General features: G+C 37.6%; 1 protein-coding gene across 1 annotated transcript in view; it reads left to right on the forward strand.

The window, feature by feature from the left end:
- LGR4 (leucine rich repeat containing G protein-coupled receptor 4) overlaps nucleotides 1–16,481 on the forward strand; it is a 100,640-nt gene extending 84,159 nt beyond the window's left edge. The window contains exons 7-18 of the mRNA XM_065943966.1: nucleotides 459–527; nucleotides 1,617–1,688; nucleotides 1,870–1,941; nucleotides 2,265–2,333; nucleotides 5,144–5,215; nucleotides 6,318–6,383; nucleotides 7,568–7,639; nucleotides 9,295–9,366; nucleotides 9,614–9,739; nucleotides 10,496–10,611; nucleotides 10,876–10,959; nucleotides 13,287–16,481. Coding sequence (XP_065800038.1) covers nucleotides 459–527; nucleotides 1,617–1,688; nucleotides 1,870–1,941; nucleotides 2,265–2,333; nucleotides 5,144–5,215; nucleotides 6,318–6,383; nucleotides 7,568–7,639; nucleotides 9,295–9,366; nucleotides 9,614–9,739; nucleotides 10,496–10,611; nucleotides 10,876–10,959; nucleotides 13,287–14,563 — 2,167 coding nt within the window. The 3' untranslated portion in view covers nucleotides 14,564–16,481. The remainder of the gene's footprint in view (nucleotides 1–458; nucleotides 528–1,616; nucleotides 1,689–1,869; nucleotides 1,942–2,264; nucleotides 2,334–5,143; nucleotides 5,216–6,317; nucleotides 6,384–7,567; nucleotides 7,640–9,294; nucleotides 9,367–9,613; nucleotides 9,740–10,495; nucleotides 10,612–10,875; nucleotides 10,960–13,286) is intronic.
- Nucleotides 16,482–16,917: the final 436 nt, after the last annotated feature.

A 16,917-nucleotide genomic window follows, 5' to 3' on the forward strand; every position in this document is an offset into this window, starting at 1 on the left:
CCTCAGTTTCAGGCTATTGTCATGTATAAATGAATAATCAATACATTCTATTTTATGGAAAACTGCCATTCAGGTGATTTGTTTATTTAATGCACCAGTAATATGTGATTCTAAGAATTCTTTGAACTTTTAGAGTTGTTGACTTAAAGCATCATTATCCTTCAATTAAAAATAAGTTTAAAAAGTAAAAAAGAGACTAAAATCCTAATATTTTTATGGTAAATTAAATGAAATAAAGTTGTAAAAAATGTTTAAAAGTGAAGAATTAAGATTCTTCTTTGTATTCAATATTTTAAGAAAAAGTGTAAATTTAATTAAATGGAATGACAGTTGTTGGCAAAGAAAGATTACCATCCAGAGGATGTGATTTAAAATATATATATTTATTTATACCAAATTGCCTTATAAATTGTGACCCCTCTTCAGTGTTCTTACATATTTTCCTAATTTTTTTCTAGGGACTTGAACTATAATAATTTGGGGGAATTTCCTCAGGCTATTAAAGCTCTCCCCAGCCTAAAAGAGCTGTGAGTATTGCTTTCCTCTCTCTATGCCTTAATATCCCTAGAACTCACAATTTGGACAGTGACATTGTTGTTCCACTGCACACTGCACACACACACATAATGATACAGACTGGATTATGTCAGCTAACCTGGACAGTTTTGAGTATATATTACTGTGTAAGTCTGGATTCTAGTGAAACAAGCCATAACGTATAGTCTCTGCTTTGTGGGAGCTGTGGTCTTGGTCCCATTGGGGAGGCTGACTATGTAAGACAGACAAAGAGTAGTCTCTAGGTGGAAATAAATGCTGAATGAATAGGATCAATAAATCATTCCAGAAAAAGACCTCATTGAGGCTTGGGGTCATTGGAAAAGACATCACCAAAGAGAAGGAATTTGACTGGACCTGAAAGAATGGAAATGTTTAGATAAATGAGAGATGAGGGGGCATTTTAGATGTTGGATTTGTCAAGGTCAGAGATAAGAATGCCCATGGTATAATTGAGATTATGTGTCATCAGTTGATGGCTAATATTCCGAGATGCGTTGCTTAAAAACTAAATGGAGGCAATGATGAGAGGGATTTTGAGGTTAGAGTACCTATGATTCTTGCAGTCTGAAGTTCTTTGAGGATGAAGCAAGCTAAAAGTATATAAGAAAGAAAGAAAGAAAGAAAGAAAGTGAAGTCGCTCAGTCGTGTCCGCCTCTTTGTGACCCCGTGGACTGTAGCCCGCCAGGCTCCTCTGTCCATGGGATTCTCCAGGCAAGAATACTGGAGTGGGTTGCCATTTCCTTCTCCAGGGGAATCTTCCCAACCCAGGGATTGAACGCAGGTCTCCCGCATTGCAGGCAGACGCTTTATCCTCTGAGCCACCAGGGAAGCAATAATAGGTTAAGCAGTGGGTTTAGAGAGAATTAGGTATGGTCCTGAAAAAGATGAGTTGGAATTAAAAATTTGGTTTCATCACATTGTTTAAATTTTAATGTAGTTGTTAATGTAGTTGTTATCAGTTGTATTTTATATACTACTGAATAGTGGTAGATATTTGGGTTTTAACTTATTTCACAAGAGGATAAGCATTTCAAAATATTTTTCTTGTATCTTTGTAGGTTATTTCATAGTAATTCTATTTCTGTTATCCCTGATGGAGCATTTGATGGTAATCCACTCTTAAAAACTATGTAAGTAGTTTGAAATTTTCTTTTAATATGTAATCATGTAAAGCAGGGTCTGTACAAGGCCAAACATCTGGATGAAGAATGAAAATTCAGGCTGTTGGATATATTAACTTTGTGAACATAGATTTAGTGTTGAAGTGCTTGTGAACACATGGAAACTTTGTTTTTTTGGCTATTTTTACAGACATTTGTATGATAATCCTCTATCTTTTGTGGGGAACTCAGCATTTCACAATTTGTCTGAACTGCATTCCTTGTAAGTATTATAGAAATTTAAAAACAACCTGAATATTTACACCATTGCTTTAATGGAAAACTAGAATTTATTATTATAACTCCAGAAAGCAGTATCTTTTATTTTCTTTGCCTTGGGTGGAAATCCAAAAGACAGTTCCCCAAATTTACAGTGGTTCTTATTTATTCATGAACACCTGGTCAAAATGATCACATTTTCAGAAACTAATCTTCTTTTTAGGTATAGTGGTATTATAATTTTAAGCTGGTTCAAAAATAAGTTTAAAATATTATCCATGATATTTCTTTATTTTAAATTACTTTTTCTCTCGCAATTTCTTAAAGAGTCATTCGTGGTGCAAGCATGGTGCAGCGATTCCCCAACCTGACTGGAACTGTCCGTCTGGAGAGTTTGTAAGTGAGGCTCTTTGAAGCGAGGGTGTGTAAAGATAACACCACACTGGCCTGCTAGTAGGTTGCCAGTGCTTTTTGGTGATGATAATGAGTTAATGTTGATTCCTACATCCTTGCTTTGTGAATATCATGCATAGAGATGGATGGTATTGGGTTTGGAATCAGTCAGCTCAGGTAGAGTTTTGCCTAGTATGTGGAGGTAGAATCTGCAAAAGTCTCTGAGAATATAAGGCAGTAAGTAAGCACCAGATTAGAAGCAGTGCTTTAGGAGTTCAGAAGTGAAGTAGTCCATGTAAGCTATCAGAAAAGGCTTTATGGAAGAGGTGAAATGCTTCAAAATTGGATTTCACCGAGCTGGGTCTTTTATTTAGAAAAGCAAGCCTTAGTGAAATGGGGAATACTGAAAATTACTTGAGCATGGCATGCATGCCATCACTTCATGGCAAATATATGGAAAAACAATGGAAACAGCGAGAGACTTTATTTTGGGGGGCTCCAAAATCACTGCAGATGGTGACTGCATCCATGAAATTAAAATATGCTTGCTCCTTGGAAGAAAAGCTATGATCAACCTAGACAGCATATTAAAAAGCAGAGACATTACTTTGTCAACAAAGGTTCATCGAGTCAAAGCTATGGTTTTTCCAGTAGTCATGTATGGATGTGAGAGTTGGACTATAAAAAAAACTGAGCGCTGAAGAATTGATGTTTTTGAACTGTGATGTTGGAGAAGACTCCTGAGAGTCCCTTGGACTGCAAGGAGATCAAACCAGTCAATCCTAAAAGAAATCGTGAATATTCATTGGAAGGACTGATGCTGACGCTGAAACTCCAATACTTTGGCCACCTGATGCGAAGAACTGACTCATTGGGAAAGACCTTGATACTGGGAAAGAATGAAGGTGGGAAGAGAAGGGGATGACAGAAGATAAGATGGTTGGATGGCATCACTGACTCGATGGACATGAGTTTGAGCAAGCTCTGGGAGTTGGTGATGGACAGGGAAGCCTGGCGTGCTGCAGTCCATGGGGTCGCAAAGAATCGGACATGACTGAGCGATTGAACTGAACTGATAGCCTGTGTGTGTGCTCAGTTGCTAAGTCATGTCCAACTCTTTTGTAACTCCATGGACTATAGTCCACGAGGATCCTCTGTCCATGGGATTTCTTGGGCAAGAATACTAGAGTGGGTTGCCATTTCCTTCTCCAGGGGATCTTCCCGACCCAGGGAATGAACCCGCATCTCCTTCATCTCCTGCATTGGCAGGCAGATTCTCTACTACTGAGCCATCTAGGAAGCCTAAGTATGACATACAGATGATCAAATATAGCTAGACTTGTTTATAATAGTATGGGGAATGATATGGAGAAATTTGGGAAATTGTTGGGCTTGTAATTTTAAAATGACAAACCTTGAACACTGATCGTTTGGTTATGACAGAGCTTCTCAATGGGTGGCCTATGAATAGTTTGCAGGTACATGTAAGATCTTGATGACCTCAGCCCTCCAGAAGCCACGTGGGATCTGACGTGGCTAGGTTCTCTGCCACAAGGACCACAAGTATGCTGCATAGGTTACAATTTTCATGTGTGCCAAAGTGTAAGAAAAGAAGTCAGGAAGCATTGAGCTAAGGAGTTTAAATTCAACTCTCAACGCAGTTTGGAGATGTTAAAAATGTTGGATGAGGTGGTGTGAAGAGGGTAAGAAGAGAATACTAGAGCTAGAATAGTGAGGAGGCCATGGGAATATTCTACTTCGCTAAATGAGCACATTTAGCTATGAGAGTTCTGTGTCTTCAATCCATCCCTGGAATTCCTCCATGTGGCCTGAGATTCCTCCATTCCTGTCTGCATCATTTCACCCTTGATCTGCATAGTAGCAGTAAAAATGAAAAGGGTCAGATGCTGAGATCTATAGACAAAGATAAAACAGAAACTGATGGTTGAGTGCAGATGGGGACATAGAAAGGGAGGATGGATTACTGGGCTGCCCCTCACAGGTCTTTAGGGCCTGCACTTGCCCAGCTTCAAGACTGGAGAAAGAGCCCAGTGTCAGCAATAGAGACATCAGTGGTTTAATGAATGGGGGGAGCTTACATGTCTGAAGCAGGATCCTGGAGCAACACCCCACCAGCGCCCAGCTGACAGGACATGGTGCAGTTTTTGCTCCCCAGGGTGTTGGAGGGGAAGGGGAGATTACCAGTTATATTGATAGGAATAGACATCAGGTTGGCTCATCAGTTACCAGGGAAACCAGCAGAGGGGCACGCCCTTCACTGTCCCAGGCCTGGGACAAGTATGTTGGAAGGCCAGTTATGTGAGCAGCGTGTAGGTGAAGCAGGTGCTGGTTGGGCTGGGATTATACAGAGAGCAAGAGAGCAGCCATCTTGAGGGGCCCGATCATACAGGGATTAGAAGAAAATTTCAGAATATTGAGTCAGGTTGATTGAAATAGTAGACAGAATCAAGATTTGGGGGGCAGGATAATAACTTAGTTTCAAATATTTTGGGTGAGAGGGGGTGACAGACTTGCAGGTGACCATGGTCATCTGTAACTATGGATTTGTTTTTTCTGTTGAGCCACATGAGAACTCAAGCTTATCCTCTGGACACGGTGAACATCTTATCACAAAACTTTTCTGCATTAGAGGGTTTGTTCCTTTTCCCACTTTAGGGAGTAGTTAGGCAGTGGGATACATAGACTATGGTCCATATGGAAATATGTGAACATGTACTTTTCTCTCTGAGAATAGCATTTTGTTTACCATCTCAAGTTGAATCATTTCTTAGACAAACAATGTTTCTCCACAGGACCTTGACAGGTACGAAGATAAGCAGCGTATCCAGTAATTTGTGCCAGGAACAGAAGAGACTTAGGACTTTGTAAGTTGGATTCCTCTTCCCGTCTCCTGCTTTTCTTTTATGTATTTCACATAGGTTGAGTTTTGTTTTTATAAACTGTTTTCATTGGGTGACATTGTGGTATTATTATTTCTTATTCGTTCCCTTCATGGAAATGAGCAGGTGTTCTGGTATCCCCCTGGGTAGGTAAAGTTTATTTGAATTTTGTTTTACAGTTATGTGTATATCTCCCATCTTGTGACTACTTTGAATAAAGTGAAGCCATACTGGGCTCTTTCTTGATTTCTTTTCTTTTATCCTGACCCCTCATCCTTATTCTAGTTGCCCCAGGGTAGTTACCTCTCTGTATGCAGCTCTTTCACCATAACCTAAGTAAGAGCCCAAATCTTTCTTGGATCGGGAACCAACTAAGCATTGGAGCTTTCCAAAATCTCGAAGCTGCCATGAAAATTAAAAGTAAATAAAACATGTAAAAATGTCACAAAAACAGTTAAGTTACTAAGTTGTGTTCAGTGGCAAGAGATACTAACAAAATAAGGGACTGACCAAGCAAGCAAGTAATTAAATGGTGTCATGGGGCATCAAACACAATGATATCATTGAGGGAAAACTGCAGTGGGATTAACAGAGCTAACTAGTCCCCATTTTTTATTTAATATAAGTATTTTTTAAAATATGAGTGCACATACCACTCCTCTTCTAGCTTTTTTTTTTTTCTCTCTTCTAGCTTTTTAATTAAATAACATGGGCATTATTTATGGTATAACAATATTATAAAATTATAAATTAAAAAATCCATATCTCTACCAAGTGAACATAATTTTTGTGTGTTTCCTGTACTGTATTTTTCATATTTATTTTATATTCTTAATGTTTTAAAATATTTTATAGTGTCTATACTCAATACTATGTACTCAACGTTTGCCCATCTTAAGCTTGTTCTATCTCTAAGGTACTCTGGAAAGCTTATAAGTATAAGGAAAACAAAGTTTCTTTTCTTGTTCAGCCATATCTCTTTATAACAGATCTTAGCATTGTTTTTGATGCTTCTGAGTACAGCTGTCTTAATATAGTATTCTGATAACAAAATTAATTGACCATTTTCCATTTGCATTGTTTTAAGGGACTTGTCTTACAACAGTATAAAAGACCTCCCAAGCTTTAATGGTTGCCATGCTCTGGAAGAAATGTAAGTTGGTCTTTGACTGACTCTTTTTGCTATGGTCTACTGTTAATTCATTGAGCCTTTCCTATTGTAAATAAATGACTCACATTAAGGTCTTAGAAATTCATATAATCAGGTGTTCCTGTGAATAAATGTTCAGTGACACCAGGTGTGTTCATGTGGCTAGCACTGGGCACCTGTCTGTCAGGCAATCTGTGGGACCGTATGGGAGGAGGGCAGTAGGAAAAACCAGCCAAACAAGAGCTGGTCCAGGTGTGGATGTCTGCCATGGAGCTTTATAATACAGCTCTGGCGGGAGTTGACTGGGAGGTCGAGAAAGGGAGGAACTAATACTCCCATGTTTTATAATATCTCCTCCTTCCTCTGACCTTCTTTCTGCAGTACTTGATACTTGACATGGTTATGTTGTCTTGGGTCCTTTTTTTTTTTTTTTTCTAATAGACTTTATTTTTTTGAGCAGCTTTAAGTTCACAACAGTATTGAACAAAAGGTACAGAGGTTTCCTATATTCCCTGCCTTCACATGTACATGGCCTACCCAGAGTCAACATTCCCCACCAGAATAGGACTCTGTTATAATTTATGAACCTATCCTGACACATCCTTATCACCCTGAATACATAGTTTAATTAGGGTTAATTAGTATTGAACATTCTATGGATTTGGACAAATGTATAATGACATATGTTCATATTATAGTATTATACAGAGTCATTTCACCACCCTAAGATTTGGGAACAACTGTTTTTTTTCTTGACTCCATCATTTTGGCTTTTCCAAAATGTCATTTCGTTGGAATCACAGTATGTAGCTTTTCTAGACTCTCTTCTTTCACTTAGTCATATGCAATTAATGTTATTCCATATCTTTTGAAGGCTTGATAGTGTCTTGGGTCCTTTCTCACTGTGTTGTTTTCCTGCTCTCACTCCTGAGTGGAGTTGGTGACGAATTTAGATAGTATACCTTAACTGTTAGTTTCATTTTGGGCGTAATACCAATTAGTCTAGTCCTTTCTTCCTCTGGATGAGGCAACAACAGTTCTCTTTACTTTCAACAAGATCAGTTAGTTACTTGTAAGTGAATATTTAAACATCGAAAAAGTTAATTAAGAAATGTTATTTTTCAAAATAGGAAATATTTTCTGTTGTTTTCTCTTTTTTTGTAACCTTTCATCTTATTCTTTTTTAGTTCTTTGCAGCGAAATCAGATCCACCAAATAAAGGAAGATACTTTTCAAGGCCTGACATCCCTAAAGATTCTGTAAGTTCCTCTGTGATTATCAAAGGCAAATAAAATTGTTGTCAAGCTGTAAATTAATGTATCATTACAATTCCCATGTTAGTAAATATACTTAAATATAAAATTTATTATGCATAAATACTATTTTTCAAACTTTACCATGTGATACTTTCTTTTCAGTGTTGTTGTTGTTTTTTTTTAACCTTAGCTAATTTCTGAGATTTGTGAGTCAAAAGAATATAATGTGTATAGCTTGAGAAATGCACCGTGTGTATTTTCAAGTCATAGAAATGAAGTTTGCTAGTTCTTTAGGTGATGGGTGGGCACCATAGCCTGTGGGTCACAGTCAACCTGCTTGCTATTTCTGTCAATTAAGTTTCACTGGAACACAGCCATGTCCTTTGGTTAAGTATTGTCTAAAGCTGTTTTCACCATGCTATGGCATAGTCAAAGAGTTGCAGTAGAGACCACGTGACCCCCAGAGGTGAAGAATATTTATTATCTGGGGCTCTACAGAAGAGGTTTGCTGACCCCTGTACTGGTGTCCATCATGACAAACACAGCTAATACACAGCACACACATTCATTTAGAAAGTGATTTGTATTTGAGGACGTATTTGTGCCTCGTACTCTATTAAGCACTTGGGAATATAGAGATGACTAAGACAGACCGTGTCACTGCCTTCATGCAATACGGAAGACACAATACACTTAATTAGGAAACATTTTTTTTTTTAATATAGGAAAAAATTGGAAGCATTGACAGTGAATTGAAATTACAGATACTAATATATCATGTTTTCCGATAGATCCCCATTAAGAAATCACACGTGTTCTACTAGAAAAACACTTTATTGGTAGTTGGGTTTCTGGATCTTGCCTTGTGGCAGATGGGCTTCCTGGGGGTCAGGCAAAAGGACTGACTCCCAGATGCAGTCACTTCCAGAGCTCCGGTAAGTGACAACGTGCAAAGCTGCCCTGCTTTGTCACGATTTGGAACCAAGTCTATCGAATTTTCCTGTTATCCAGGAGATGTGTCACGGAATGAATTTACCCTATCTTTAAATTTCCATTAGGGCTCTGTGTAAGTGTGACTGCAGATCACTTCTCTGTTCTATTAATTCTGTAATATCAGAATTCCACAGGGTGTGTTCCTGAATGTATGTGGCTCTGGTGTTGATAGGGATTTTTTTTCCTGCTTGGGGGAAGAATGATATCTGAAGCCCTTCTGGAATGCTCTTGTTTGCATATTGATTCTTTGTCTTCCCAAAGGGCCTTATCACTAACCTTTGAGAAGGCAAACAGCACTAAGCCTGTTTTTATTTTCAGCTTTGTCAGGAGCTGTGCTTCTCCTTACCTAGTTAATAGTGCCAGAAGCTATATCATATCATTTGTATTTTTGAACTGGTACCAGAATGATAAGGAGGAGAAAATTCACAACTGTTTTGAAACAGATGCCAACTGAAATCACTCCTCCCTGGAACACATTCCAAGAAATAGATTGTTGTTAAGGGGAGGCCTTCGACATAAATATTAAAAATGTTGGTGAACAGGATTAAAGATCTTTATGATTTTATCAGGGAAACTATGACTGCAGCAGATCCTAAAGTGTAGTCAAAGTAATTGCATTTCGAGTTTATTTGAAAGGAATTAACAATTTATTTTTGTAATTGCAGAGATCTTAGTAGAAACCTGATCCATGAAATTGATGACAGAGCTTTCGCCAAGCTTGGGTCAATAACGAACTTGTAAGTTTCATGCAACAATATCATGAAAGTAGTGAATAGTCTACAGAAACTTGTGTTTTAGCATTGCCTTCCCAAATCATCTTTCTGTTGAGTGGTCCTTTGTATAAAGGCTAACCTGCTATGATGTAGTGACAGCTTCTGAAATGGTTTTTCCTCACCTAAACTTCCTTAAAGCTCTAATATTTATGTTAATACATGTACAGACTTGTGTTTTAGGAGTTAATTTGAAGTCTTATTCACATTTTAGAGATGTAAGTTTCAATGAATTAACTTCATTTCCAACGGAAGGCCTAAATGGGCTAAATCAACTGAAACTTGTGGGCAACTTCAAGCTGAAAGAAGCCTTGGCGGCAAAAGACTTTGTTAATCTCAGGTGTGTTTTTCTTATTTTTCTTTTTTCTGGAAGGATTGGTAGGCCTTCAGATTATAGAGTATCCTGTTTTGTTTTGTTTTTTTTCTTGCTGTGGTTCCCAGATTTTCAATCTCAATCCTCTCATTGCTGTTGAGAACATGAACTGCAGCCTGTGATGCTGTCAAGGAGATAATATAGCTCTTCATCAGAATGGTTTTATGTATAATGGGATTTATCATTTGCAACCAGATAGCAGAAACCACTTATGAGCCTATACAAAACTGATCCAATGTGATAATATTTCATAGAGACAGAGCGGGGACCTCCTTAGATATAGTAGGGAGAGCGCTTGGGAATATTATCATGGGAGAAGAGAATAAGTATTTTCATTATACTCATATGAGAATGTGAATTCGCTTAATGGTGTAAAGTCACAAATGACCTGGAACATTAATTTTAAATGAAACTACCAGTTTCATATGATACATTGGGTGTGGTTAATTCATTTATAAAAGGAGTCTGATAAGATTTTTCTTTAAATTGCAGTATTGCTATTAAGCTTTAAAGATGGCTTGATTCAAATTTAGTTTTTCAAAGCATACCTTATCTAATTGGAGAAACTCATGGTGTCCCCTGATACTAGAGCCTTTGTTTTTAACAAATGAGGAAACTAAGTCCAGAGAGGATAAGGACCAGTTTAAAGTATTTACTTTTCACAAAACAAAAGCGTGTCTGTGAAGTTGGTATTTCAGTATAGATTTTGCCATTTTTTTCCAGGTCTTTATCTGTACCATATGCTTATCAGTGCTGTGCATTTTGGGGTTGTGACTCTTATGCACATTCAAACACAGAAGATAACAGCCTGCAAGACCACAGTGGCTCAAAGGATAAAGGCAAGTGCATGAACTTTTAAAAACAGAACACTCTTTACAGCATTAGTCAAAGTCTGTGTAATTGTAATCAGTTTGTGACGGATCGATATGAAATCTGTGGAGAAAAAATGGCTTTTGTGTACTGTCTTCTGACATCTTTAATATGTTATTAGGTGTGGTGCACACTGAACTTAAATCATGTACAAGAGAAAACGCTGCCAGAAAGTGTTTTACTCTTTTAATCTGACTGCAGCTTGAATTGAACCATTTGTATTATATGTTCAGGTCTCAGTGATGTGGCAGGCGTCACCAGCAGTGCTGAAAATGAGGAGCACAGTCAAGTCATTATCCACTGCACACCCTCGACAGGTAAGCACAGTTTCTTGCTTTGAACGAACATTAGGCAAATGTATCTAAAACTTTTGGGGATAAATGTGATTTAACAGGAGTAGGACTAGATGATTTCATAAGACCTGACTCACCTGTGGTCTGTATACCAGGAGCTTAGGCATCTCTTGCAGAATCTTGGGCCAGCCCCAGTGGCTCAGAATCTTCGTGTTAACAAGCTTCCCAGATGGGGGTTACATACATTGAAGATGGAGAGGTACTTTCTTCATGCAACTTTAACCCTGGGATAGTTCTAGAAGTTACTGCTCTATAAAGACTTTTAGTGTTATCCTTTTATTTTTTAAATGCAACCTTGTCTACTTTTCTATTTTACTTCACTGAACTTTAGTAGACTTGGGAGAGTTACTAAACTGACACAACAATTTAGTATTAGGTCATGACTGTGATATCCTGCCTAATCTACCAGAGAAGTTGAATTTATAATTTTACTGTTAAAAAAATTTTAAATGGCTAAGTTGTGTGCTATGAAGTAGATTCCTGTTTAATCACACAGGATGTTCTGAACATTAATTTTATAACTCAGAATCATAAGTATTATGGATTCTTTAATGATTACTACTGAATTGGTGAGCTTCTTCAGAGACTGTGTATGTGTTCTTTTACTGCTTAGCACAGTTCCTGGTATAGAGAATAAGTTTATAGCAATCAGATGAGTGAATGAGGTTGACCAGAAGCATTTATAAAATCTATAAAAGGTAATTGATTGTTACAAGTCCAGGGCTGTAGTTCACTCACTTGTTTGCTGAAGTTTTTTATTGGACTTAAGGAATGGAAAGTCTTTATTAAAGGGGAGTCTAGACCCGAATATGCAGAGATTCCATTTCTTTCTCTCTGATTTTAAACTTTGGGGGGTCAACCAGGAGGAAAGGTGGTCTGAGCTCATCTCCCCAGGTGGCAGTAGGAGTGAATGGCAAACCTATTTCCCCAACTCCACTCCGATGTGTAACACAGAGACAGCCCATGTGCTGACACAGAAGCAGGAAGTGAGGACAGCAGGGACCTTCTTTTAAAACTGGAGGAGGCAGCGGGTTTCCAAGAGAGGAGTGGAACCGACTTCCCAGGCCTTTGAGGGAAAGTAATTCCACCCACTATTCAAACATGTTCCAAAGGGTGTCCTATTCTCCCGGGTGATGTGAGCTACTCCTTGTTCCTTGTAGAAGGATGAGTTCAGATTCAGAGATAAAGGCGAACGCTTCCTCTTCACACTTCCCTGAGGGGGAAATAAAAAAATTAACTAGAGAAAAATTTTTTGTGTGAGTTTCTTCAGTCAAATCGATAGAAATAGTGGAGCTCTGGCTTGTTAGGTCTGTGAATATCTCAGTGATAAAGATGCTTTACAGGATGTATCAAACACATTTTCTTGTGCTCTGCAGACAACATTTTGTTTTTCTTTACTAACCTTTAAATGAAACAGTTGTCATTTGGGACATAACTAGCATGCCAAAATCAGTTGCTAGAACATGCAGCTCAGCTACTAAATTAGTTCTTGCAGTTCTAGTTTAAATGATGCAAGGTGTTATTGGACATAGTTTTACATGATTTGTTAACATCAATGTAATTTAGCTCTCATTGTACTATTTTGTTCAATGACCTCTGTCAGGTCTACCAAACACTTTGAAATCTCTGCATGAAAAATGGAAATAATTATATTTGTCTTAGCCTGCTTCATCAGATTGCTTTTGAAGGCTGTAAGAAATGTGTATAAAATATATGTTACATATACATATCATGTATAATTAGTATCAAGTATATTAGGAACTGGGAAGAAAGAAGATAAGGACCTAACATTTTTTGAAGTCCAACTATGTACCCAGTAGCCTGTTACCTTGTGTGTGTAATTTTACTTAAGCTACACAATGCTATGAAATAGGTGTTATTATCCACAAGGGGGAAAATGAAATTTATAGAGGTTTAAGCTGCCCTCTTAAAGGCAGCAAGTTATAAACCCTAAACTCAAACTCAAGTTTATCTGATTCCAAGCCCCATATGAAGTAACTTTAACATGCTAGTCACTGTGCTATGTATATTAACTTCAGTATGAGAAAAAGTGAAAATTTTCCTTTAAATATCACTGTATAACTTTGCCAAGTAGTTAATAAAAGAAATATATGACATATTAAAATAAAATTTTAAATAGCCTAGTCCAATGATTAGATGCCTAAGAAATGATAATCTTTTCAGTTGGGGTCAATTCACTTTGGTAGTAGATTATTCTATTAATAGTTTCTCAAGCCATATCTTATGGAAGATAGTCTTTTATAAATTCTCTTTTCTCTCTTTCATTTTAGGTGCTTTTAAGCCCTGTGAATACTTGCTGGGAAGTTGGATGATCCGTCTTACTGTGTGGTTCATTTTCTTGGTTGCATTATTTTTCAACCTGCTTGTCATTTTAACAACATTTGCATCTTGTACATCAGTACCTTCCTCCAAATTGTTCATAGGCCTGATTTCTGTGTCTAACTTATTCATGGGAGCCTATACCGGAATCTTAACTTTTCTGGATGCTGTGTCCTGGGGCCGATTTGCCGAATTTGGCATTTGGTGGGAGATAGGCAGTGGTTGCAAAATAGCTGGGTTTCTTGCCGTTTTCTCCTCAGAAAGCGCCATATTTTTATTAATGTTAGCAGCCATCGAAAGAAGCTTATCTGCAAAAGATATGATGAAAAATGGGAAAAGCAATCACCTCAAACAGTTCCGGATTGCTGCCCTTCTGGCTTTTCTGGGGGCCGCAGTGGCAGGCTGTTTCCCCCTTTTCCATAGAGGGGAGTATTCCGCATCCCCTCTGTGCTTGCCATTTCCCACCGGAGAAACCCCATCGTTAGGGTTTACCGTAACTTTAGTGCTGTTAAACTCACTAGCATTTTTATTAATGGCCATTATCTACACTAAACTCTACTGCAACTTGGAAAAAGAAGACCTCTCTGAGAACTCACACTCTAGCATGATTAAGCATGTCGCGTGGCTCATCTTCACCAACTGCATCTTTTTCTGCCCCGTGGCGTTTTTCTCCTTCGCGCCATTGATCACTGCCATCTCGATCAGCCCCGAAATAATGAAGTCTGTTACTCTGATATTTTTCCCATTGCCTGCTTGCCTGAATCCAGTCCTCTATGTCTTCTTCAACCCAAAGTTTAAAGAAGACTGGAAGTTACTGAAGCGCCATGTTACCAGGAGCAGCGGATCGGCTTCGGTTTCCATCGGCAGCCAGGCTGGCTGCGTGGAGCAGGATTTCTACTACGACTGCAGCATGTACTCACATCTGCAGGGCAACCTGGCCGTGTGTGACTGCTGCGAAGCCTTCCTGCTGACAAAGCCCGTGTCCTGCAAACACTTAGTAAAATCACACAGCTGCCCTGCCCTGACCGTGGGCTCTTGCCAAAGGCCGGACGGCTATTGGTCCGACTGTGGCACGCAGTCCGCCCACTCCGATTATGCGGATGAAGAAGATTCCTTTGTTTCCGACAGCTCTGACCAGGTTCAGGCTTGCGGACGAGCCTGCTTCTATCAGAGTCGAGGATTCCCTTTGGTGCGCTACGCCTACAATCTCCCGAGAGTGAAAGACTGAATCCATGTGTTTGTAACTGTTTCTCCCGTGAAGCAAAACCACGGTGTTAATAAGCATGAACCCTAGTCTGATCTCTCATCTGGGAAGCACTTCAGTGATCACTGCCTGGTGTCACTTAGAAGGAGGAGAAAGGTGGCAGGTTATTTCTTCAACTAGACCTTTGCGAAGGACAAGTGCCTGAACTACCGATTGATGACAGAATGCAGTGTCCAAACAATGTGTAGTCTATTTGAAACAAATAGTTAACTTGAAAACGATTTTATGTATATCGTAGCAATATAACGTTGGGTTTTTCTGATCCATAAGGAGCAAATTTATACCTGTTTCTGAATTAAGCACAAGATAGAGAACAGCTGTTAATATTTTTTAAGAATATTTTAAATGGTGATTTTATATAATTGAAGAACAAGGCTTGCTAATTTTACCTAATGTTTCATCATTAATCTCAGGACAACTTAACTGCAGGGCCAAAAAAAAGGGGGGGGAGGGGGATCGTTTCCCAGACAGGACTGTGAGAGTGGATGTAGGCACTAAATTCTTGCATTTTTCTAATCCATCTCTGACATAATAGAATCATCAATTTTGTGTAAGAGATTTAAATCTAAAACCTGAAGATGTTTTTAAAACAATATTAACAACTGTTACATTTTTAAAAGAGTAACTGAACACATTTGTCTTCAGTCATTGTGCATTGCTTTGTTTCGATCACAGTAATTTTTTCTGCAGTGCTTTGTGATCATGCTATTAGGAAAAAGTAAAGGGCTCATTGCCATGTGATTTTAGTAGATTTGGCTAAACTACTAACAGAGGATTTTAAAAGTATCTTAGGGATTTGATGACTCCGTATAATGTTCTTGTGGATAAAACTCTTCCTAATATCATTGGCTCTATCAGTATTTTCCAGTTCAGTTGGTATGTGATCTACCTGTAGCTTGAATTGTACAGAAAGTAAATTGTGGCAAATGGTTTCACTAAGGTGGAAGAAATCAGGAGTAATTATGACACAAAGCACTTACCTTTATTTCTTAGTGAGCTGGATTCTCCTGAACCTATGCTCTTACCTGGAAGCTACCATATATTTTCCCTTCCTTTGATTTACAAGAGCCTGTGCAACAGCTCTGAACCTGTTCTTGTGAGACAAGATAAATATGTCACTAAGGAAAACAAAAGGCATAAAGCTTAGGCCTATGTCTTTAAAACTTAAAAATTCTACTTGATAGTCATCTATGGACGTTTGATTATATGGAGTCTTAAAGTTATAAATGTTCACTACATTTTTTGAACAGTATGCTAAATCAATAGCAAATCCACTGCCATATTAGTTGTTCATGAGATACTAAAAAACATTAAGCTAGATTGCAGTTTAATAATTAAACTGTATATAATGTGCATATAATGAATTTTTATCTTATGTAAATTATTTTTAGAACACAAGTTGGGAAATGTGGCTTCTGTTCATTTTGTTTAATTAAAGCTACCTCCTAAACTATAGTGGCTGCCAGTAGCAGAATGTTAAATTGTGGTTTATATACTTTTTGCATTGTAAATACTCTTGGTTGTACATTGTCAGTGTAATAAAAACAGAATCTTTGTATATCAAAATCATGTAGTTTGTATAAAATGTGGGAGGGATTTATTTACAGTGTGTTGTAATTTTGTAAGGCCAACTATTCACAAGTTTTTTAAATTGCCATCATGTTTGTATATTTACACATCTGATAAATATTAAATCATAACTTGGTAAAAAAAAATCTAGCTAAAAGTTTTTTTCTTCAAAAGTCATGTTACTGAATACTTTCATTGCATTCATTTAAATAATAGAATAGCAGATATTTAAAATATGTGGTAAACTGTGTTATACATATGATAGGAAGTATTGTATGCAGTGTGTTGAATCATTAAACTTTCTGGAAAGCAATCTATTTTGCCTTAATTTATAACTAGGTATATTAATGAATTAGTTTTAGTGTTAAACTAAGCAAATTGAAGTAAAATATTTTTAAGCGTTCTAGAAGAAATGTTGGGAGAACACTTTGCTGAAATTTACAAGTAAGGTTTTATTGTATCTTAAGTCTGCATAATACTCATGGAAAACAAACTATGAAATTTAAGAGGATACCTTTAATTAGATCTTATTTAAAAGCAAATGATTTTTTTTAATTGCATATTCCAGATACAGTCAATTGCCAAAATGCAACAGTCCTTCCTTTCTTATCTTATCCGAGGTTTCATTTTCCATAGTTTTAATTGCCCATAGTCAACTGTGGTCCAAAAATGGAAAATGAAAATGGAAAATTCTAGAAATAAACTCATAAGTTTTAAATTGTGTGCCCTTCTGAGTAGTGTGCTGAAAT

The sequence above is a fragment of the Muntiacus reevesi genome, chromosome 9, assembly GCF_963930625.1.
Source record: "Muntiacus reevesi chromosome 9, mMunRee1.1, whole genome shotgun sequence".
Taxonomy (NCBI): Eukaryota; Metazoa; Chordata; class Mammalia; order Artiodactyla; family Cervidae; genus Muntiacus; species Muntiacus reevesi.